This window comes from Talpa occidentalis, unplaced genomic scaffold, assembly GCF_014898055.3.
Source record: "Talpa occidentalis isolate TD23 unplaced genomic scaffold, MPIMG_talOcc4v2.1 talOcc4.16, whole genome shotgun sequence".
Taxonomy (NCBI): Eukaryota; Metazoa; Chordata; class Mammalia; order Eulipotyphla; family Talpidae; genus Talpa; species Talpa occidentalis.
This window is the reverse complement of record NW_023601653.1, coordinates 76357197-76382160: the sequence shown is the minus strand read 5'-3', so window position 1 is coordinate 76382160 and position 24964 is coordinate 76357197. Positions and strand designations below refer to the sequence as shown.

General features: G+C 44.4%; 1 protein-coding gene across 1 annotated transcript; it reads left to right on the top strand.

Annotated features, from left to right (window-relative positions):
• The first annotated feature begins 20875 nt into the window (after positions 1–20875).
• Positions 20876–24706, top strand: LOC119247888 (tubulin alpha-1A chain). The gene is made up of 4 exons (XM_037514676.2): positions 20876–20980; positions 22652–22874; positions 23003–23151; positions 23497–24706. The coding sequence occupies exons 1-4, from the start codon at positions 20978–20980 to the stop codon at positions 24475–24477; spliced, it is 1356 nt and encodes a 451-aa protein (XP_037370573.1). The 5' UTR covers positions 20876–20977; the 3' UTR covers positions 24478–24706.
• The last annotated feature ends 258 nt before the right edge of the window (positions 24707–24964 follow it).

The following is a 24964-nucleotide window of genomic DNA, read 5'->3' as shown; positions in this document are numbered from 1 at the left end:
ATCATTGCCAACTCTGGGAAATAAAGGAGAACTTTCAGGAGAGCCTTCCTGAAAGTGCCTTTTTTCATATCACCCAGGGCCCTTCCTATTCTGGTAGCAGGACTATAGGGTTTTTTGGTTTTGGTTGGGTTTTTTTTTGAGACCCTCTGCTCTGGGCCTTTGTGACCTCAGTGGGATTCCCCCAAACCTGGCCCCTGGGTGGAGGACAAGACACAGGCCTACAGCAGCCAATTGTTGTCCCATTCTGCTGGCCTTAGTGATGGTTTGGGTGCATATGTGCTCTAAATCTTTATAGCTTCTTGTATGCATAAATAAATAAATATTTTTTTAAAAAATGAAAAATATATATCTTAGAATCAATCAAACAATATGTTTAAGGTCAGAATATTATGGACAGAGTTGGTGGGATGAAAGGAAATATGACATGAAAAGATAAAATAAACTCAAGAGGAAAGGTATTATAAAGTTTATAGAATTATTTTATATCTACTAAAAAGAAGTTGGCCATAAAAACATTCACTGAAGGTTATTTTTGTCACTAAGAGAAGCAAGGCCCTCTCCCTGCTGGTTTGGACACTACATATTAGGTAATAGCCAGTGTTAATTCATTTACATTTGTGAGGCTTCTTTTCTTTTTTCTTTTTATTTTGAAGACTTATTTATTTGTATATACAAGAACTGGGGTATAGGCCAGAGGTGTGGGGGGTGAGAGGATTCACCAGAGACAGAGTGGGGAGCAGAACAGGCAGATTGACTGAAATACACTGCTGAGGGGAGCGGCGGGTGAGGCAGGAGAGGTCTGCTGTGCCATGTGGGTAGCTCCCTGGCCAGGGATCGAACTTGTGCTGCAGTGTCTGCGGAGAGCTTCATAGGTTGTGTCTTAACACTTTGTGCCACCAGGGAGACCCCTCTTTTTCTATTTTTTCTTAAGTGGAGGCCAGGGTTATAATTTTAGCCCTCCCCCCCCCCCCCGCCCGTTTTAAGAAGGTGTTTGACAGCTAAAGAAAGACAAAAAGATATAGGAGCACTGAATTGCTAATACTCAAGAAGGATCAAAATGTCAACATTTTTCATGCAAACAGAATGGGGAACTTGGAGCTTTCCCTAAGGAGTGTTCTGTATCTTTTCCCATCTGCTCAAAGCTTCCAGTAAGTGCGATTCTGCTTTAAAACTCAACCACTTCTATCCAAGCAGCCTCACAAGTTAGGAATTTGCCCAGCTGTCCATGGGAAGTGTTCTAAAAAAAAAAGTGAAGCATCCACATTCAACCCCCCTCCCTCACCAACCCCCTTCTCTCTTTCTCTCTCTCTCTCTCTCTCTCTCTCTCTCTCTCTCTCTCTCTCTCTCACACACACACACACACACACACACAGGCTTCAGTGCTTACAATACACCATATACATGCTGTTGCTCACATAGCTCACTCCTTATTTTCAGTTATTTTTTTTAAAGATTTATTATTTTTTTTTAATAGAGACATGTTTTATTTATTTATTTGTTTGTTTGTTTGTTTTGTTTATACATGCACTGGGTACAGTCAGAAGCGCGGGAGGGTGAGAGAATTCACCAGAGCCAGAGCAGGGAGCAGAGCAGGCAGAAGGACCGAAGTACACTGCTGAGGGGAGCAGCGGGCAGCAGGAGAGGTCTGCGCGCCATGCGGGACCCTCCGCTGGTGGCCGGGGAGCAGCCGGGGAGTGAAGCGGCACTGCAGAGGCTGCGGGCAGCTTGGCAACCCAGCGCTCAACCACTGCGACACCGGAGAGGCCCAGATTTATTTATTTATTCATAAAAGAACTGGGGGTACAACCCAGAGGTGTGGGTGTGAGAGGACTCACCAGAGACAGTGGGGAGCAGAACAGGCAGATTGACTGAAATACACTGCTGAGGGGAGCAGCGGGCAAGACAGGAGAGGTCTGCTGCGCCATGTGGGTAGCTCCCTGCCTGGGGATTGAACTCGTGCTTCTGTGGCTGTGGATAGCTTCATAGGTTGCATCTTAACCCCTTGTGCGACTAAGGAGGCCCTATTTTCAGTTATTTTTGCCCTCCATCAAGGGACAGGCATCAGGGAGGGTGGATGCTCTTAGTAGGGGCTGTGGCTCACAGTGACTGCTGCCACTAACAGCTGCTGCATCCAGAGCACCACCGTAAGTCCTCCCTCCTGGTGTCATTGTTGACCACGGACAAAGAGACTTGACCAAAACCTCAGGTGTGGTTCTAGGCAAAAATGTACTGGTAAGTAAATTGACAAGGTGTGTCAGATCCAAAAGAAAACCTAAAGACCAGTTAAGGCCTGAGATTCCCAACCTTTGGCAAGCAAAGGAGTTTTCACCTTAGGAGTTTTTGAAACATCTCTGGGTTTTCAGGAAGCTTCACACCCTGGTTAAAAGCAGAATCAAGAGGGCCTCCCTGGAGGTGCAAGGGGTTAAGACGCAACCTGTGAAGCTCACTGCAGCCACCACAGCACAATTTCGACCCTAGCCAAGGAGGCAACCCACATGGCGCAGCAGACCTCTCCTGACTCACCCGCTGCTCCCCTCAGCAGTGTATTTCGGTTGATCTGCCTGTTCTGCTCTCCACTCTGTCTCTGGTGAATCCTCTCACCTCCCAAAACTCTGGCCTCTACCCCAGTTCTTGTGTGTATAAATGAATAAATCTTAAAAAAAAAAAAAAAAAAAGAGGGCCTCCCTTGTGGCGCAAAGGGGTTAAGATGCAACCTATGAAGCTACTTGCAGCCACTGCAGCACAAGTTCGATCCCTGGCCAGGGAGCAACCCACATGGTACAGCAGACCTCTCCTGTCTTGCCTGCTGCTCCCCTCAGCAGTGTACTTCAGTCAATCTGCCTATTTTGTTGCCCACTCTGTCTCTGGTGAATCCTTTTACCCCCATATTCTGGCCTCTACCCCAGCTCTTGTATGCATAAATAAATAAATCTTTATTTTAAAAAAAGGCATGTTATATGGTATATGAATTACATCTCAGTAAAGATGTATAAAAAATCTAGCATTACCTTTTTTAATTGAAAGATAAAATTTTTTACTTCATTCTTCAACATTTCTTGAAGATAATGGGCAGTCTCCAGATGAGTCTTAGCCTTAAATTCAATTTATCCCTTCTTAGATCCAATTCCCAGCGTCTTATACAATAGATTCATCTTCTGGGACCTTAATCTGGCATTTTCAATCCTTGTCCTTCACACCAACAAACCTCTGTGCCTTTGCTAAGATTGTTCCCTCCACCAGGAAGGCCCAATTGTGTGTTCAAAGCCTAGTTCACTGTCACCTCCTCATGGGCCTTTCCTTTCTCCACCACACTAGGGGAGGTCTGCCCCCTGGGGTGGAAGGGGGGACATGTTGACCATATGTTTTGATATCTTCTAGCAAGGGGCATCAAACTTCCAGCCCGGAATCTTTGGGTCCTTACCACCCACCGGTGATCTCTTTCACAAAGTTTAAGCCACATTTCATTGTTCTTATTGTACATCCCAAGTCTAGCACCACATTCTGTATCTGTTATTTGGTTTATTTGGTTTTTGCTTTCTTCTGTCCATTATTCTCTTTCCCCTTATCTTTTTTTCCACTTCCTCACTCCTGTTCTCCCTCCCACCTCGTCATACCTGCTTAACTCTTGCTATTCAGGTCTCTGGAAAAATCTCTCTTAGGAAGGCCTTTCTGACACCTCCCCTCGTCTTAGGGTAGTGGCCAAAATACAGTATATAATGGCAAGGGAAATGTGGAATAATAGATGAATTTGAAAAGTATTAAGAAGATTTGGTTGAACTTGCTAATGTAAAATAAATGGGGAAATAGGTCATAAAGGTCAAACAGGATAAACAGTAAATTTGAGAATAAGAATTGGTAACAACTGGGCCTCCCTGGTGGTGCAAATGGTTAAGACACAACCTATGAAACTGTCGGCAGCCTCTGCAGCATGAGTTCAATCCCCTGGCCGCCCAGGAAGCAACCCATATGGCACAGCAGACCTCTCCTGACTCGCCCGCTGCTCCCCTCAGCAGTATATTTCAGTCAATCTGCCTGTTCTGTTCCCCACTCTGTCTCTGGTGAATCCTCTCACCTCCCCCACATTTCTGGCCTATACCCCAGCTCTTGTATGCATAAATAAATAAATAAATAAATCTTTTTAAAAAAAGAATTGGTAACAACTTAGTATGATTTCATATATGTTTTTCAAAGTTTTATGTCATCTGCAATTTTAATAAGATGGATTCTCTCTACCCTGCCAAATACATCTTTCTTTAAACATTTCCTTTCTGATACTGCTTTATTGATCCAGCATTTCTAAAGACACTCTCCTTGCTAATGCAGGAAGCCTCAACTCTGCCTTGCCTTAAAAGCCTTGGCGGTTGAGTGTGCCCTTTCCATCAGCTCCTCCCAGTTCTGGTCAGGCTGGTTGCTTGTCTTCCAGCACAGACCTTTCTCCTCCTTCTACCTCCTTTGTCACCCCTGGCCTAGGGCAGTTCTTTCTCCCTGCACATCTCAGAGACCATTCAAGGCTCAGCTTCAAGGAAATCCCACCTGCCTTGGGTCGTATCTCAAGTCTCCTTGTACTCTCTGAACTCCCAAGGCATTCTTGGTAAATAACATCCAATTTAGCACTTAATTATATATGCTTATCTAACAAAATTTACTGTTGCAATCTGTGCTAGTCATGATTCCCCCAACTAGATTGCAAATTTATTGAAGAAAATAACCATGATTTAAACTTTTTTAAGGTTATAGGGGGCCTCCCTGGTGGTGCAAGGGGTTAAGATGCAACTTATGAAGCTGTCCACAGCCTCTACAGCACAAGTTTGATCCCCGGCCAGGGAGCTACCCACATGGCACAGCAGACCTCTCCTGACTCTCCTGCTGCTCCCCTCAGCAGTGTATTTCAGTCAGTCTGCCTGTTCTGTTGCCCACTCTGTCTCTGGTGAATACTATCACCCCCCACACCTCTGGCCTGTACCCCAGTTCTTGTATGCATAAATACATAAATCTTTAAGGTTATAACTTCTAGAATCACATTGTGCTCAAACCCTGGCTCTCCTACTTGCTATGTGACATTGGACAAATGGCCCAACTTCTCTATTCCTGAGTTGCTAAAGTTTAAAAAAGTTACTAAAAGTTACTAAAAGTACCTACCCTATAGGAGTGGCTTTACAGCAATTCACATACAGTGCTCACCAGATGTAACCACAATGTAAGATCCTGAACGTTGGTTCTTATTATTATCAAGCTCCACATTGCTTCGCATTGCATCAGTGAACACTGAACAGATGCCTAAAAATTAATTTTTGCCTACTTAGTAGGTTGCATATAAATTTCTTTTAGATACTTCAGATTATGAGAAACACTTGAGGCAAACAAGGCATATCTGTACTCACGAGAATTACTTTGTAATGTTCATCAGGACAACTTTGCCTCCCAAATTTTGAGGAGCATCTCCCCATTACCCCCCTGTATTCCTCACCTGGATCCTGGAGCCCCGATGAGGACATTAAGAGGACTATCTCCCTTACCTCTTCAGGAAAATAAGCATTAAATAGCAAGATTGAATTCAAATGCTTGGAATGTTCTGGGTGCCAGGTACCAGCATCCACACTAAAAAGTCCCTACTTGTGCAGTTGGATGGTTTTGATTGCCTGTAAATCAAAGAAACAAAAATTACTGTATTAGTCTATTGGTAATTGAGTGACGGCATATCTAGAAGAGAGTGCAACAATAATAAAGGCGAGAAGGTAATAAAGAGCTGAGGCACAGCTCTAGACACACACTATTATATTTTATATTACCTTAATTGCCTCTACAAACAAAATGATTTCAACCAGCTCATTTGAGAGAACCAAAGTCTTGAGTTCCACGTAGGCCCTGAACTGCTTCGTGCATCCTGCTAAAGTCCTCGGGACGCAGGTTAAAGTGGACAGAACAACTATCACCTGCTGAGAAACACGTACCTGCTGTGCTGGCGCCAACTAGACGCCACGGCGCATGTGCGGGATGCAAGTATCATGGAGCATAGTAGAATGTGGATTGCTCTTAAAGGAAAATTTGTGGCATTTTTCCTCTTCTTTGATGTTTGTGACATATTTCCCAAATGGAAGATTAAAAAATAAGAGCTGGGGGCCTCCCCGGTGGCGCAGCGGTTGAGCGCTGGGTTGCAAAGCTGCCCGCAGCCTCTGCAGCGCCAGTTCGATCCCCGGCTGCTCCCCGGCCACCAGAGGAGGGTCCCACATGGCGCGCAGACCTCTCCTGCCGCCCGCTGCTCCCCTCAGCAGTGTACTTCGGTCCTTCTGCCTGCTCTGCTCCCCGCTCTGGCTCTGGTGAATTCTCTCACCCTCCCTCACTTCTGACTGTACCCAGTGCTTGTATAAATAAATAAATAAATCTTTAAAAAAAAAAAAAATAAGAGCTGGTTGAAAGAGTTTATGTATTTATTTTGGACATAAAGATACAAGCCACGAGGCTAGAAGGCAGTTACGTTAAATTCCAGTCTCACCTGCTGACTAGTCTCTGTCCAAACTCCCTCAGAGTAAAGGAAAAGGGCAGGGCTGCTGGCAAGGTGGGAATTGGATGCAAATGTGGTGGGAGGCCAGGGCTGTCAGAGTGAGCACACCTGACTCGCTGCTCTGCCCACGTGGCTTTGCCTCTTTGGATGTCTTTCCACTTCTCAGATGTAAGGTTCTTCACCAGCAGGATAGCCACTAAAGTTCTTTTCAGCTCTGCCATTTTATGATCCTGCTGAGTCTAAGGAAATCTATGCATTTTCTGCATGTTAAATTACTACTTGCCTTAAAAAAATCTATTTCTTGGGCCTCCCTGGTGGTGCAAGGGGTTAAACACAGGACTGTGAAGATATCTGCAGCCTCTGCAGCACCAGTTCGATCCCTGGCAGGCCACTCCTGTCTCGCCCACCGCTCCTCCCAGCAGTATATTTCAGTCCATCTGCCTGCTCTGCTCCCCACTCTGTCTCTGGTGAATCCTTCCCCAACCCGGCACTTCTGGCCTGTACCCAGTTTCTCTCCTCGCTCCTCTCTTCCTTCTTTCCAAACCCTCCCAGCATACACACCCTGTCCCTTTCTCCTCCTTTCAGTTCACAATTTGAAAAACATCCCCTCAAGCCTAAAAAATATTGGTTACTCTGATGTGCTCCTTACATTCCCCCCACTCCTGAAGGTGCCTGGAGGCATTTGCTGGAAGCTTGAATTTATAGTTTCAAAGGAGCAGGAAGGATGGTGACTGAATGACCGCGTGTAGCTTCTCCAGACAGTTCCCCTACACAGACTGGACGGCAGTTGCACGCGAGGCTAGTGAATATACTTCGTCTCTATTTCCCTTGAAATGCTTCCTTAGAACGGGGATTGCCCTAAAGCCTCCATAATTGTTCTAAACACACTGGGTCTTTCAATACTGTCCTCTGATATAATTTCTGAGAAAGCAGTCAGCATTAAGGACCAAGGCAGCCCTGTGTGTGCCAGCACTGAGCGACACAGTTCCTCCGGGATGAGTCTCCTGGCACCCACCCAGCCGAGCTATCAACAATAAAAGCTTCTCTTTGTGCTTCCAGTAAGCTATAAATGAATCCCAGTAAGTAATAAATGAATCGCTTCACTCCCACCTGTTATCTGAGGAGAATTTCAACAGAGTTCCTTACCTTGGGTTAAGAAAAGGGACATGATGGCTGCTTTAGGAGAATAGTTTTGAAATGTCCACTAAGCAATTATTCCTTTTCATTGCTTCCTTCTCCCAACAGATGTGTAATTTGAGTTACAGTTCTCTTAGTTGCCAAGTTCTGAGACTGAACTGCTTCCCCACTTTATGCTAATTGCCTTTTGTAGCTGCTCAGTCCCAAGCTACCGTCCTGTGTCTGTAAAGTGTTGATTGTGGGAGAAGGTGAGTTATCTCAGTGGCGAGGAAGCCCAGCTCTGCGTGGGGCAACCACACAAGGGCAGTCACCTACCTGGTTATGGCTTCAGGGACGCTAATAAGCATTCCCAAAGGGTGACCTTCTGGGAAGGCCAAGACTGCAGCCTCTGGGGGAGTAGCAGGCACTAAGCTGGTACTAAAAGAGGAACAAAATAGGGTTCCTGTTTAGCCAAACAAGTAAACAGTTCATCTCAGCTGCACCCCAAACAGGTTGGATTTCTTAAATATCTCTCATCGAAAACCTCCTCTGAAACATTAAGCCTCACGTGACTGTTCTGAGGTAAACATTAATCCTATTTTCCAGCAAGATGTAGAATGAGGTCAAGCACATTATTTTCTGCTTTAGTCACTGTTGGCATTAAAGAAATCTGCTGAATCCGTTCTCAAAACTACATAAACAAATCATTTCAGCTGATTCATTGTTGAGTTCACATGGGCAACATGTTCCCGGAGGCCTTAAAAATGGAAGTAGAGAATTTTTTTCCCTTCCTCTGTCACATTCCACTGGCTATGAAAGAGGCCCAGAGGGACCAGAAGTGAATATTACCAAAGAAAATCTCATCTGTATTTTGGTTCCTATAAAGGGAAATATATTTCTGTGTTTGTCCATGCTTTCTTTTCTTGTAATACCAAACTCTGCTGAGAAATCTACACAGCTTCCCACAATCTAACAGGTTTTTATGGCTTTTAAAAGTTCTAAAATATTTTATATAAATATAAGAATAGGGCCTCCCTGGTGGCACAAGGGGTTAAGTACCGCACTATGAAGCAATCCACCGCCTCTGCAGCACAAGTTCCATCCCTGACCAGCCAGGGAAAAACCCACATCGCAAGACAGACCTCTCCTGTCGCGCCCGCTGATCCCCTCAGCAGTGTATTTCAGTCAGTCTACCTGTTCTGTTCCCCACTCTGTCTCTGGTGGATCCTCTCACCCCCTGCATCTCTGGCCTATACCCCAGCTCTTGTATGCATAAATAAATAAATCTTTAAAAAATAAAAATATAGGGCCTCCCCGGTGGTGCAGCGGTTGAGCGCTGGGTTGCGAAGCTGCCCGCAGCCTCTGCAGTGCTGGTTCAATCCCTGGAGGCTCCCCGGCCACTGGAGGAGGGTCCCACATGACGCGCAGACCCCTCCTGCCGCCCGCTGCTCCCCTCAGCAGTGTATTTTGTCAGTCTGCCTGCTCTGCTCCCCGCTCTGGCTCTGGTGAATTCTCTCACCCTCCCGCGCTTCTGACTGTACCCAGTGCATGTATAATTAAATAAATAAATAAATAAATAAATAAATAAATAAAAGAGGAGGTGTTAACCTAAAAAAATAAAAAATAAAAAATAAAAATATACATAAGAATACATTGTAAGTAATATAAAATGCATTTTATTTTATTTTTTTTAAGATTTTATTTATTTATGCATACAAGAACTGGGGTACAGGCCAGAGGTGCATGGGGTGAGAGGATTCACCAGCGACAGAGTGAGGAGCAGAGCAGGTGGATTTACTGAAATACACTGCTGAGGGGAGCAGTGGTGAGAGAGGAGAGGTCTACTGTGCCATGTGGGTCAGCTCCCTGGCCAGGCATGGAACTTGTACTGTAGAGGTAATAGCATTGAGACTTAACCCCTAGGCCACCAGGGAAGCTGCTAAAATGCATTTTAAAGTATAACAAGAAAACCTGTATTCATGAACCCACTGTCCCCTCCAGAAGTAGAGCATTGTCGACTCCTTGCTCTTCCTGGTTTGACAGCCACTTCTTGTACTGCGCCAGCTGTGTCCCTGAGGCACCACAGTGAAGGTCTGGCCAGGTTGGGCACTTGGTCATCAGGTCACCAGGGCTGCTTTCAACTCTGTGGATATTGTTGTCATCAGTGACTCCTCCATGGACCTCAACTATATGGTCTACATGTTCCAGGATGATCCCACCCACGGCAAGTTCAACAGCACAGTCAAGGTGGAAAGGGAAGCTAGTCATCAGTGAAAAGCCTATCTCCACCTTCCTGCTGCAAGATTCCGCCATCAAATGGGATGCTGGTGGTGCTGGTGTTGAATATGTTGTGGACTCCACTGGTTCACTACCCTGGAGAAGGCTGGGGCTTCCCTGAATGGTGAGGCCAAAAGCGTCATCACCTCTTCTCCTTCTGCTGATACCCCCTTAGTGTGTGATGAGCATGAACCACAAGAAATATAACTCCCGGGCCTCCCCGGTGGCGCAGCGGTAGAGCGCTGGGTTGCGAAGCTGCCCGCGGCCTCTGCGGCGCCGGTTCAATCCCCGGCTGCTCCCCGGCCACCAGAGGAGGGTCCCACATGGCGCGCAGACCTCTCCTGCCGCCCGCTGCTCCCCTCAGCAGTGTACTTCGATCCTTCTGCCTGCTCTGCTCCCCGCTCTGGCTCTGGTGAATTCTCTCACCCTCCCGCGCTTCTGACTGTACCCAGTGCATGTATAAACAAAACAAACAAACAAGCAAACAAATAAATAAAGAAAAAAAAAAAACATGCCTCTATTAAAAAAAAAAAATCTTTAAAAAAAAAAAAAGAAATATAACTCCCTCAAGATTGTCAGCCACGCCTCCTGTACCACCAACTGCTTGGCCCCCCTGGCCAAGGTCATTGATGATGACTATGGCATCATGGAGGCACTCATGACCATGGTCAATGCCGTCACTTCCAGCCAGACTATGGATGAATCCTCCGAGAAGCTATTGCCATGGGGCTGCCCAGAACATCATCCCCACTTCTACCGGCACCACTAAAGCTGTGGGCAAGGTCATCCCTGAGTGCTCTGAACAGAAAGCTCATGACATGACCTTCCATGTCTCCACCCCCAAAGTGTCCATCATGGATCTAACCCATTGTCTGGATAAAGCTGCCAAATACAATGACATCAAAGAGATGAAGCAGCTGTGACAGGTAGCACAGGGCATCCTGGGCTGCCCTAAGGACCAGGTTGTCTACTGCAATTTTAACAGTGATACCCACTCCACCTTCTGTGCTGGGGCTGGCATGCACTTAATGGCCACTTTGTCAAGCTCATTTCCTGGTATGACAATGAATCTGACTACAGCAACAGGGTCCACATGGCCTCCAAAGAGTAAGAGCTCCCTGGACTACCAGCCCCAACAAGAGCACAAGATTAAATATGTTGCTGAACAGATGACTGCTTTCGTTTACTCACAATGAAAACCCAGCAACATGCTGCCTGTGAAACGAGGCGGCCCATGTCTCACTGGATGTGCTCCTGAAGCATCACCTCTGAGGACTCCTCTCCTGGTGGTTTTCCAGAGACTGGATCTGAGAGAGGAAAAGAGGCCTTGATTTGTAGTGCCGGCCGGTTGATGTGGCACAAATGCTCCCATCATGACTCATGGAATGCTGCCAACATTATGTCACTTAACACCCCATCTGTTCTGACAAGCCCCCGCAAGCAGGCCTCAGCACACCCCCTAATTGTAACTACTTCATATTTTCTGCCCAGTGAGAGTATGAATGAAAGCTTTTCTTCAGTTGTTTAAATTATCAAACATTTCTCTGCATTGAAGATACCAATTCAGTGGACTTTTTGGTTATACAAAAGGAAAGGAAAGAGATCATTTTAGAATAGATTTTGAGCCAAGATGACGCCAAGGCACTCAACCAAGCTCTGGGTAATATAAAATGTTACAGCTCTCCAGATTGTTCTTTTAAAAAGATATTCTTTTCTAAATTAGATTTCAGACCATACAGTGCCTAAAAAATGATCTCCTGTTCTTGTTAGATAAGGCTATGAGAAGATCAGATGACTACAGGAAGTCTCTAGGGGCGAATCTTTTCACACTGAGAAAGAACTACAGTTTGACTGAATTGAGATTGTAAAACCCAACCTGAACCATCCATCCCAAGAACCCTGGGTCTTATTACATATTGAATAACTTAGATTTGTGGAAATTCAAGGACAGGCAATTGCAAGGTTTTTGAAGACTGTCCTGGGAAGGTCTCTATGGCAAAGCCAGCCCCAGAGGGCACAGTCTAATTCCCAGCCACCCTGTCGGGGAACAGAGGGACTCCAGAGCCTGTACTCTTCACCTTGACACAGGATGTGCTACACAATTCAGCACCATGGGAAGGGAAAAAAAAAAAGAAAAGCATTCTCCGTTAAGGGGAATCCCGAGTAGTGGTTCAGAGTGAAATGTCAGAACTGGGTAGGTCCAGGCTTGAATTTTGAGTTTGCTACTTATTAGCTGTTTGAGACCTGGGCATGTTGTTATTAAATTATATAACAGAATCTCAGTTTCCTCAAGTAAGGGGGAAAATGAATATAATTGTACCTACCTCATTGAATTATGTTGAGGTAATACAGTACCTAACCTTGATTAGGTGCTCAAAAATTAGCAATAATCACAATAATTATCCTTCACACCCACTTTCAGAGGCTCGATGTCTGATATAAGTAAATATTTATTTCATCTCGGCATCAATCTTTTCTAATTCTCAGCCAGAATTTGTAATTCTTTAAGGTCAATTCAAAGTTATAACTGTCTACATCTGGGCAGGACATAAACAGGATACAAAATTTAAATTCACATTTATACAAGATAGTGTGACTAAGGTCGCTGTCTTGGCTTATGAGGTTCATCTAAGAGCCAATGTTTAATTTCAAGAGACAATGTCAGTTGTTTCTGGGGTTGATGCTGACCCGATCTTCATCAGAATCTTCTGGATTCTTGTTGGAGATGGTACTATCCTTTGTACCATGGCTTCTGTGCTCACTTAGGAGATCTCAAGTCATCACCAAACACTGACTAGACCTTCCCACTTCAAAAGTGGAAGATATCTAACTTTGACCAAATCTTTCTTGTCTGTGTTCTTGCTTCAGACTCTTCATTACACATCTAGTTAAAGTTAGTTACACCAAAATATAAATTTTATCTCAATTAACCATTTCCCAGTGCTGTGCATTTAGACAATTGGAATTTATGGAGAGGAAACTAAGGCTGAACTCCGTGAAGCTTCAATTTTGCGCTGATTTTCACTGAACACAGTTTTACACTGAATACAGATGAACTGTTTGCAGGAGAACCATTGGGGATAAGAGACACTGGGTTTCGTGCAACGATTTTTATCTCTTGTGTTTCTGGCACTGAGTAAGGTTTCAGGCAAACAGAGGCACGGAGGACCTAGCAACAATCACTAGGGAGCTTCCTGGTTGCCAGCAACAGTAAATACCACAGAGACACAAAGACTCAACCTTTCACATGCCCACAGTGAAACCTGGAGCCCGTTTCCTATTTCAGCTACAACAGAGCCCTCCAGATAGAGTACAACAGCTTCTTCTTTCCCCGATTTATGTTAGATTTAAATTCGTGTGTGTGTGTGTGTGTGTGTGTGCAGAAACATAAACTGCCCAGGAGCCCATATGACTATCTTGCTTCTAAATTTGCCAAAGAACATTTATATCCTAACCTTCTAAGTTCTGTCCCTTTTTACTAATTTGAGTGAGAAGTGGATAGAAATAATGTTGTATATCTGACTTTGGAATTTCACAATAAATAATGTGTGACTTTTTATCGTGTTTGTAATTGCTCATCTTCTGTAAGAGTTACAATAGGGGCCTCCCAGGTGGTGCAAGGTGTTAAGCATCGCACTGTGAAGCAATCTGCAGCCTCTGAAGCATGAGTTCGATCCCCAGCTGGCTAGAGAAAAACCCACATGGTGAAGCAGACCTCTCCTGACTCGCCCGCTGCTCCCCTCAGCAGGGTATTTCAGTCAGTCTGCCTGTTCTGCTCCCCACTCTGTCTCTGGTGAGTCCTCTCACCCCCTGCATCTCTGGCCTGTACCTCAGCTCCGAATGCATAAATAAATAAATCTTTTTTAAAAAAAGAGTTACAATAGGTCTCCACCCATCTAAAAATATTCAGAAATACTATCTGAAAGATCTCCAAGTTTATTTTCTAATTTGTTTTTAGAAAAAGTAGAAGTCCACAGAATGTGACATAGAGCACTGGCAAATTAAGGTTTTCCCATGACTCATTCACGGAAATTACATAATAGCCTCCCTCTGCCAATCTCACACTCTTTTTTTCAAATACCTTGCTATTTTCTTTCTTCTCTTTCCCCACCTCTGTCTCTTTTTCCATGATTTCTATAACCCACTTTTCCCTCAGACTAAAAAGGTTCTAGGGTATAGTCATGTGGTGTGCAAGGAGATGTGAAAACTGAAGAACCCTTAAGCTTGCTAGTCTGTCTCCTAGCAACTATATGACATGTTGCTTAGTAACAAGAGGGGTGAAGTCTCCTACATACCTAAAAATACTGAAATCATTGAAAACATTAATAGAGGGCTTATTTATCAAAAAAAAAATACTAAATCCAGAGACAATCTTACCATGAAGTAGATTTCTTTCAGGTCATACTATCTTGAGTAAGCCTCTACATCACTTGCAATCTGTATACTAGAATAGCAGATTGCTGTTCTTATAAACAAATTTAAAAAGACAGTGTTTTTTTAATCCTTTCTCTTCAACACATGCAGAATCAATATTTGCAGGGAATGGAGAACCATTTCCTACTGATCCTTTAGGCTAGGCAGATGAAGAAAAATGTGCTTCCCTCTCTTCTGTTTACATGTGCTTGATTTTTAAATCTAAAGAAAGGCAGATAAATGTTTCTTAAACATTTCTTAAATGTTTAAGAATGTTCTTAAATGTTTCTTAAACATTTGAGGGCCTCCCTGGTGGCACAAAGGGGTTAAGACACAGCGCTATGAAGCTATCCATAGCCACCGCAGCACGAGTTCGATCCCCAGCCAGGAAGGTACCCCTTGGTGCAGCAGACCTCTCCTGTCTTGCCTGCTGCTACCCTCAGCAGTGTGTTTCAGTCAATCTGCCTGTTCTGCTCCCCACTCTGTCTCTGGTGAATCCTCTCACCCCCAGGGCCTCTGGCCTGTACCCAAATTCTGTATGCATAATTAAATAAATCTTAAAAAAAAAATGTTTTGAGGCTGAGTGTTATTATAAGTTGTGTCGTTCAGGATTACAACTATCTGGAGAGTAATTCTCTGTCAATTTATCCAAGGATTATCAGAATTTAAAAATAACCGAACCATAGGACCCAAAAGCATTAAAACAGTTCTGAATGGTAAATTATTAACTCTAACAGAATACTATTTTACTGCATTAGACACCTGAATCAGGCTCCTAGTGCAATCAGTGTTTTTAACTAGTGCCCCAGTGATCTCAGGACATTCAGGAAACACCAGTGTGAAGAATGATTTCAGTACAAAGATTTATTTTCTACTCTCTCAGCCCTTGGATTTACATATGAAACATACCAAAAAGCAAAGCCTAAATATTTCCCTCTTAAATTAGTAGCCCCTTAGCCTGATAAAATTGGTCAAAGTTTAGAAGATTAGACAGTTGTTCATTCTGCAAATATTTCTTTTTTTTAAAGATTTATTTATTTATTTATACAAGCTCTGGGTATAGTCAGAAGTGCGGGAGGGTGAGAGAATTCATCAGAGCCAGAGCGGGGAGCAGAGCAGGCAGAAGGACCGAAGTACACTGCTGAGGGGAGCAGCGGGCGGCAGGGGAGGTCTGCGCGCCATGTGGGACCCTCCTCTGGTGGCCGGGGAGCAGCCGGGATTGAATCGGCCCCGCGGAGCCTTCAGGTAGCTTCGCAACCCAGGGCTCAACCGCTGCGCCACCAGGGAGGCCCTCTGCAAATATTTCTTTCTTTTTTTTTTTTTTTTAAGAGGCATATATTTTTATTTGTTTGTTTGTTTGTTTATTTATTTGTTTGTTTGTTTATACATGCACTGGGTAGAGTCAGAAGCGCGGAGGGTGAGAGAATTCACCAGAGCCAGAGCGGGGAGCAGAGCAGGCAGAATGACGAAGTACACTGCTGAGGGGAGCAGCGGGCGGCAGGAGAGGTCTGCGCGCCATGTGGGACCCTCCTCTGGTGGCCAGGGAGCAGCCGGGGATCGAACCGACGCCGCAGAGGTCGCGGGCAGCTTCGCAACCCAGCGCTCAACCGCTGCGCCACCGGGGAGGCCCTGCAAATATTTCTTAAGATAATTTTTAAATATAGTTGACAAAATTTGCTTTAAATGGGTTAAATAAACCTACAGTGCCAATAATCATGTCTGGCACATAGATTAGATTATTATTATTTTAATCTAGCATGGTAGACTAGTAAGACACTGACAATTAACTAAGACTGAGAATGTGGAATAATTGAGAATGTAGAATACCGAGGAGAATGGAGAGAAAAAGAAATAATTCCATTTAGAGATAATGAATTTGATATGCCTGCAGCTCATCCAGGAAGGCAAAATCAGTAAGAAATATAAGTCTCAAAGATGGGGACATGTTGTAAAGACATTTTAAAAGACAAAGTCTGACTTTTTGTGTGACTACCTTTATATAAAAATGGACCAGTTATAATGTACTTTACTTCTAACAATATCAGTATTTTACTTCTATGGCTATCAATGCATCTCTAAATACTTTTGAAGGCAGTAAACTTTTGTTCATTGAGTAAAGCAATCTCAACCTGGTTTGTCGATAACATAATTAAAATTAAGACAAGGATTTGAGAGAGAAAAAGAAATGCACATTTGCATGGTTGTGAGAGGGGACTCTGGACCTTCTTTTCATTACTCTTCAATCCCTGCAGCCAGTGCACCATGGCAACCTTCCCAGTCTGCCACTCACTTTCCATCTGCTTTGGCGAGGAGGGGGGCGGCGGGACAGCGGTGGTTCAGTGTGCATTTTTGTGAGTGTGTAATTTGGGTTAATGAAATGCAAATTTATAAATTGAGTTTCATGGAAAACTGAGATTATTCTTTGCTTCCTTCTTTTTTTCCTCAGGATGCTTTTGAGCCTCTTCAAGTTTTGTCCCCTTCTCCCAAAGGTCAGATTTCATCAGAGGACTTGGGTAAAACACCTTCCCAATGCAGCAGAAATTACAAATTAAAATATGGATCACAGTATATAAATATTTTGTTTTAAAAAGTGGTTTAGTAAATGGCTAAATATCAGTGTATGAACTCAAAGCATTGTATCTCAACACCAAAGAAAAAAATTTAATGTTAAAGAGTACAGCTATTTATTATGCTATTTTATGTCCTACTTTTGGAATTAAAAAATCATCAATATTTATTTCTGCTATACACATAAAAGTTTTTCCCAAAATAGATGAACTCAGTTACCAGAAACTCCATAAATAATTTTGCCATCATTATCCAGAGGGGGAAAAAAACCATAACACTCTATTATTTAGTAATATTGCATGTGTTGAGCATAGTTTGAGAAAGGCTAGTGTTAAGCTTAGTCTAAAACGCTGAATTGAGGGCCTCTCTGGTGGTGCAAGGGGTTAAGCACCGCACTATGAAGCTGTCCACAGCCTCTGCAGCACGAGTTCCATCCCCGGCCAGGGAGCTACCCACATGGCACAGCAGACCTCTCCTGACTCGCCTGCTGCTCAGCAGTGTATTTCAGTCAGTCTGCCTGTTCTGCACCCCGCTCTGTCTCTCACCCTCCCATGACTCTGGCCTGTACCCCAGCTCTTGTATAAATAAAAATAAATCTTTAAAAAAATGATAATAATTTAGAAAATAAAAAAGGAGCCAGCAGAATACTGAGAAGAAACAAAAAAAAAATGTAGGAGGGAAACCCACAAAATGTAGTTTTTGAGGTCAAGGAAAGAAATTGTTTCAAGAGAGAGATACTAGTTAGCTGTGTAAAGTTTATCACAGGTCAATAAGCACTAAAAAGTATACAGTAGATTTGGCAACAAACATAGAGGGATTTTGTTTCAAGGAATGGTGGGAGCAGAATCCCTTCTGGAATGAATTGAGGGATAAATAGGAGGTTGAAGAAAACTCCCTTATTCCCATGTAAGTCATGATACATGGATCCAGCAATTGATTCTTCTATGTACATGCACTTCTTTTCATCTCTTCAATTAGACTGGAGGATTCTTTTTTTTTTTAAGATTTATTTATTTATGCATACAAGAGCTGGGGTACAGGCCAGAGATGCCGGGGTGAGCAGATTCACCAGAGACAGAGTGGGGAGCAGAACAGGCAGACTGACTGAAATACACTGCTGAGGGGAGTAGCAGTGAGTCAGGAGAGATCTGCTGCACCATGTGGGTCACCTCCCTGGCTGGGGATCAAACTTGTGCTGCAGTGGCTGCGGATAGCTTCATAGGTTGCATCTCGACCCCTTGCGCCACCAGTGAGGCCCAGACTGGAGGATTCTAAAGAAAAGAGACTATGCTGCATAGTCTGCATATTTTCAGTTTACTAATTGAAAGGTATTTAAGTAGTGTTCATTTTTTTTTTTTAATTCGATAAGCATGTACTGGGTATCTACACAGGGCACTGGACCATCCTAGCTAGTGTGGGGAAACGGAATAGTAGCATAGTCTCTTTTCTTTAGAATCCTCCAGTCTGGGCCTCACTGGTGGCACAAATGGTTAAGATGCAACCTATGAAGCTATCCACAGCCACTGCAGCACAAGTTCGATCCCCAGCCAGGGAGCTACCCACATGGGGCAGCAGACCTCTCCGGTCTTATCCACTGCTCCCCTCAGCAGGGTATTTCGGTCAATATGTTCTGTTCCCCCACTCTATCTCTGGTGGATACTCTCACCCCCACACCTCTGGTCTGTACCCCAGTTCTTGTATGCATAAATAAATAAATCTTTAAAAAAATTTATTTTTTTGCTTCCCATAGTTTACAAGCTATTAAGGCAGATAATGAGGAACAAAAAGGATAGGTTATTTTCCCTGCTTTCCCAACTGTATATTTAAGACTATCAATGCTCAGATTATCTATTTCTGTCCTAGATCTTATTGTTACTTATACCAAGGGGGAGAAAAGGTTCTCATTTATGTAAGGAACAGAATGGTTTCTGAGATAGAGCTACAAAGAATCAACTGCATGAATCTTCCTTTCTTTTGTTCAACCCTCAGGAAATTACATTAAGTGAGACTACTGGGAAATGCCATTTCTTTTATGCTATAAAGAAAATAAAATGCAAGACTATGCCTCTCATTCCAAAAAGATGATGTATACACTTAATCATGATCCAGTAGCAGCTGGCTTATTATTAAAATTTCAAAAGAAGTATTTTGAATGAGCTATTTATTAATTCTTATAATCTCTATGCATTTAATTATTATTTTTGTAAAATGTAACAAAAATGTATTATTTATGTTAAATGCTTCAGAAAGAAACATTCAAGTTGTCCTTAATTCTTCTCTTTCTTTACTGAAATATAATTTGCTAAAGGGGTGGAGATAAGTTCATGGTGAAGATTAATTTTCCTATGAAATATGCAAGAATTAAATGATTTGAATATGGAATTTTACATTTTCTAGGAAAGACGACTGCAGCAAATTTGAACAAGTAAAGCAGAGTTGTGGATGCAAGCTAGAAAAATCCATACCGCCATTGTCACACCACAACCTGCAGCAGTTGTCTCATCAAACTCCTCCCTCCCATGCAGGCCTGTGCCTGCCAGCCCAGCGGGAATGAAAAGGCTCTGCAGAGCACTGTAAATGGCACTGCAGAATCTGCAAATCTGTCACTGAAAACCAAAAGGAAAAATTATCTGCCTAAAGACAAATTTTTCACTTTGGTGGCCATAACAAAACTCTCTCTGAAATTTCATTAGCAGCCCTAAGGGAATACCTTGTCCAGAGCCTTATTCTGCCCACCCTTGTTGATAAAGGTGGCTTTCTAAAGAACAAAAGAAAGTTACTGCAATCCATTTCCTGAGGGTGAAAGCAAAGCCCTTTGTCTCTAGAGGCAACAGAGCAACCCACAATCTCTAGCTGAATAGCAACGGTGTGAGGCTGACTACAATTCCCACACTTAGAAGCCTAAGCTCAGAGATTCACCGAATTCACTTTAGAACTAGGTAAAAAAAAAAAATAGAACTGCAGTTATTGAGCTCACACAACACTGTTGTGTGTGGATGGAAACATTACAAAATTGTCTTCTTTTTTCATTGTGCGGCTCTCCTTTTAATTTGATGTTTCTGCTCTTTTTCTCTCTTCAGAAAAGAGAACAATGCAAAATATAGCTGTAAGAGGGTGGTCCTGTAACATAGCTACAGAGGTATAACAGCAGTATAAGTTTTTTAACTAAATTTTTCTCCTTGTATTTCCTCGATTCTGTATCAGGAGAGGTGACTCATTTTAAGGACCAATATATCCATAAGGTGTTATTTCATGGACTTCTGGTAAAAGAATATTCCTGGCAGACTAACAATGGTGTGTTCATCAGATTTTAATTGCAGCCATGTTAGAATTTCTGTGTGCTCCCACGTTTAGTCTAGTCTTTCCATCTTCCATCTAGTATGGATCGTCATTCTTTTTGTTTAGTTATTTAGGGGAGGGGTGCAAAGGTGAGCCTGAAAATAAATTATTTGGACCTGAGAAACCATTTTAATGAGAAACCTTTTTAAAATTGAAAACAATCACATTTCCCTCAAGCTGTTTTCAACATCCCTCCCACCCTGTCCCTATGTTTACAGCTGTTAGGGATGCTGCATCTTCACAGAACCTAGGTGGATGGCGCGTACTTTCGGGGAGGGCCTGGAGCATTACATTTCCATTAAATTTTTCATCTCCACACATTCTGCAATGAAGTGTTGGGAAAAAGTCTCTCGTGGGTCGTTTCAGCTGCAGTTTGAGGTTTAAGCAACATAAAACCAAGCAAGCCCAGCTCCTTTCTCCGCTCCCCGACCCCACCCCGTAATGGATGCTCGGCCGCCCCGCACGGCCTTTGTCTGGAGGATGCACCGTCCGCGGATGCTCGGGCGAAAGAGGCGGGGCGGATGACCTCATCCCATGCGGTCTGCGCCAATCAGCGCCCTCCGCCCGCGGCTGCTCTGGGCAGATCGGGGGGTCTGGACCAACAGGAAGCGGCCCGGGCCGTCGCCATGGCGACCGGACAGCATATAGGCAGCCGCTCGCGCCCCGCCCGCAGGTTCTCTTACATCGACCGCCTAAGAGTCGCGCTGTGAGAAGCACAACCTCTCCGCTTCCTCCGTCCGCCCCGCGCCGCGAGCAGCGACCATGGTACGGAGCCGAGGGGTGGGGCGGCCCCCGCGGCTGCTCGGGGACCCTTGGGCCCTCGCCCTTTGCAGCTTCCGCGGGTGCGGGGCGCGGGGCTGGTCTGCGTGGGTGGCTGCTTTGTGCGCCGCAGTGCGGGGTGCGGGAGGACGGCGCCCGGGGCGCGGCAGCACCCGGAGGGGACCACAAAGAGGCGCCCGAGGGGCTTCTGCTGCCCGAGCCGAGCCCGCGGGGGTGGGCGCGGGAGGCGTGCGGGGCTGGGGGGCGCGGGGCGCCGGGCCTGGGAGAAGCGCTCTTCTCTGCAGTCGCGGGCGGGGGGCGTCGCCGGGCCGGGGGGCGCGGGCGAGGGACCGGGACGAAGCGGAGCCTTGGGGGCCGGGGGTCTGGAAAAAGAACCCCCGGATCCCGACGGCGGCGCGGAGTCCCGGCGGCGCGGGGCGGAGTTGTTTGTTTCTGGCGTCTCCGTCTTGGAGCCACTGGGCGGGGTCCGCCCTCGCCAAAGCTCTGTCAGGAGGCTTTTAATAAAAGGCTTTCATCGTTGCGGAACTGTAGGTGTTAAAAGGATTTTCGTTCACTGTTAAAACTTAGATGAAATATTATTTGCGGAGGAGCAAAATCACAACGCATTTGACGAGCCCTTTAAAGTCTGGTCCAGGGAAACGCCCTTCCTTACCCCCCCCCCCCCCCCCCCGCCCCGTGTCAGTGAAAAGACAATGGAGTCGAACCCTTAGAGCTCATAATCCCTGTTAAATGAGAGAAGGATCAATAGTCTGTGGTGGGTAGAGAATCTCAGAATGAAAAGACTTTTTTGTTTTAAATATTTCATTATCCTTTCGCTGGACTTTTTATTCTTTGGTAGTTTTTCATGTGATGTTTGTTTCTAATTTAGAGACTATTATTTTAAAGAAACTAATAATTTTTCAGTTTTTTGCAGTGGAGAAGATTCTGGGGGAAATTTTTTTATTAATAAAGTGAAACTGCTGCGGACAAAGAATGATACTCTGTCCAGCTGTCTTTTGTTCTACTGCATCTTCATTAATTCCTTTCAGTTTAGGCATATGGTCCCAGCCTGGGTCAGAAGAGGAAACCAGCAGAATAGCACAATGAGATCATGTAGGCAGTTGCTGGAAATAGAGCATGCTCTGTTAAATAATGCAGCAGGCAGTGCAGGCTAGCACCAGGCACAGCACAGGCGGCGGTGCTAGAGGCAGACCTTGGTTAGCGCCTAACCTCCCTCATACTGATGGGTTCTGCAGAGACTGCAGAAGGGTGTGGCTTCTAAGTCTCAGCTGCAGTACAGATGTCCACGTTGAAATACCAAGTCATGTTTAGAAGAAACGCACAGCTTTATTTAAAGGGGAAGGAGTAATACTGATTCCAGTAAATGATTGGATTTAATTTACTTATTTATAAAGGCTGTACTTTGAATTTTTTTTAATATGTGAAAAATCTTTTCATGGCTATGGGAACAATGGGCTCGTGCTGTGCTGAACAGACCACACCCATGTGCAGCATTTCCAGCAGGTTCTTTTCCTTAATCATTTCTATCCTGTTAGGAATAGGACCTCAATAAATTTGAATAATGCCTGTATAGTCCTAGACCTTTTTACAAATTTACTGCAATTTTTAAATGTTAACAAAACTAATTTTAAAATTTTTCTCTTTCTCCTCCCACAGCGTGAGTGCATCTCCATCCATGTTGGCCAGGCTGGTGTCCAGATCGGCAATGCCTGCTGGGAGCTCTACTGCCTGGAGCATGGCATCCAGCCCGATGGCCAGATGCCCAGTGACAAGACCATTGGAGGAGGAGATGACTCCTTCAACACCTTCTTTAGCGAGACCGGCGCTGGCAAACATGTGCCCAGGGCAGTGTTTGTAGACCTGGAGCCCACAGTCATTGGTGAGTTGACCTGAATAACCCAAGCAGGATGAGAACCAAGTGAGTGGGATCAGAGGTGTGTCCTGGGGGCTCCCCTGACAGCCTGGGTGCAGATTGTTAGTGATGGGGCCACTTGTTTCCTTTTCCAGATGAAGTTCGCACTGGCACATACCGCCAGCTCTTCCACCCCGAGCAGCTCATCACAGGCAAGGAAGATGCTGCCAATAACTATGCCCGAGGGCACTACACCATTGGCAAGGAGATCATTGACCTGGTCTTGGACCGAATTCGAAAGCTGGTATGTTCTCAAAAATAAAGTTCAGTAGTGAGCCTAAGGAAAACATATTGAAATATGCTCATTTTTTCCAAACACAGAATTGATAGGTAATAAAAAGATGCATTATTCCTTTATAGTTTTTTAAATTCAAATTAAAATATGAACTGTTTGGTATCATTTAATAAACATTGAGGAAGATATTTTTAACCAAGAAATGCTGAGTAGTTCCAGGAAGACTTAACATTTTTAAAAACATATTGCAAAATAACATCTATATCCTTGAAATTATATGAAAAGAGAAAATGTATTCAAAATGATTGTATCACAGAAAGCCTTAATTATGTTTTCTCTGTTCTTTTCCAACAGGCTGACCAGTGCACAGGTCTTCAGGGCTTCTTGGTTTTCCACAGCTTCGGTGGGGGCACTGGTTCTGGGTTCACCTCCCTGCTGATGGAACGTCTCTCTGTCGATTATGGCAAGAAGTCCAAGCTGGAGTTCTCCATTTACCCAGCCCCCCAGGTTTCCACAGCTGTAGTTGAGCCCTACAACTCCATCCTCACCACCCACACCACCCTGGAGCACTCTGATTGTGCCTTCATGGTAGACAACGAGGCCATCTATGACATCTGTCGTAGAAACCTCGATATTGAGCGCCCAACCTATACTAACCTAAATAGGTTGATCGGTCAAATTGTGTCCTCCATCACAGCTTCCCTCAGATTTGATGGAGCCCTGAATGTTGATCTGACAGAATTCCAGACCAACCTGGTGCCCTACCCCCGCATCCACTTCCCTCTGGCCACATATGCCCCTGTCATCTCTGCTGAGAAAGCCTACCACGAACAGCTTTCTGTGGCAGAGATCACCAATGCATGCTTTGAGCCAGCCAACCAGATGGTGAAATGTGACCCTCGCCATGGTAAATACATGGCTTGCTGCCTGTTGTACCGTGGCGATGTGGTTCCCAAAGACGTTAATGCTGCCATTGCCACCATCAAGACCAAGCGTACCATCCAGTTTGTGGACTGGTGCCCTACTGGTTTCAAAGTTGGCATCAATTACCAACCTCCCACTGTGGTCCCTGGCGGAGACCTGGCCAAAGTGCAGCGGGCTGTGTGCATGCTCAGCAACACCACAGCCATTGCCGAGGCCTGGGCCCGCCTGGATCACAAGTTTGACCTGATGTATGCCAAGCGTGCCTTTGTTCACTGGTACGTGGGTGAGGGCATGGAGGAAGGAGAATTTTCTGAGGCCCGTGAGGACATGGCTGCCCTTGAGAAGGATTATGAGGAAGTTGGTGTGGATTCTGTTGAAGGAGAGGGTGAGGAAGAAGGAGAGGAATACTAAAAATGTCACAAAGGTGCTGCTTTTACAGGGAAGCTTATTCTGTTTTAAAAATTGAAATGCGGTCTGATCAGTTAATTTGTATGTAGCAGTATATATGCTCATACACAATTACTGACCTCTGCTTTAAAACATGACACTTTGTTATAGACCCCAGCTGTCCATTTCTGTAATGAATTTGAATAAAGTATTCCCTGTCTTAAATGAGTACAGTCTTGTGTTCTCTTTTTGACTATCTGAAGATTTTCATATATTTTGGTATGTTAAGGCTGTGATTTATACATATCCTATGAAGTAACAATTTTATTTCACTTTTAATTATCCTAGTATACATCAAACAAAGTAGAAAATATATACCTGAAAATTGCTATTAGATAACAACCATGCTATTTTTTTTTTAAGATTTATTTATGCATACAAGAACTGGGTTGTAAGCCAGAGGTGGGAAAAGGAGGCTGTGAGAGATTCACCAGAGACAGTGGGGAGCAGA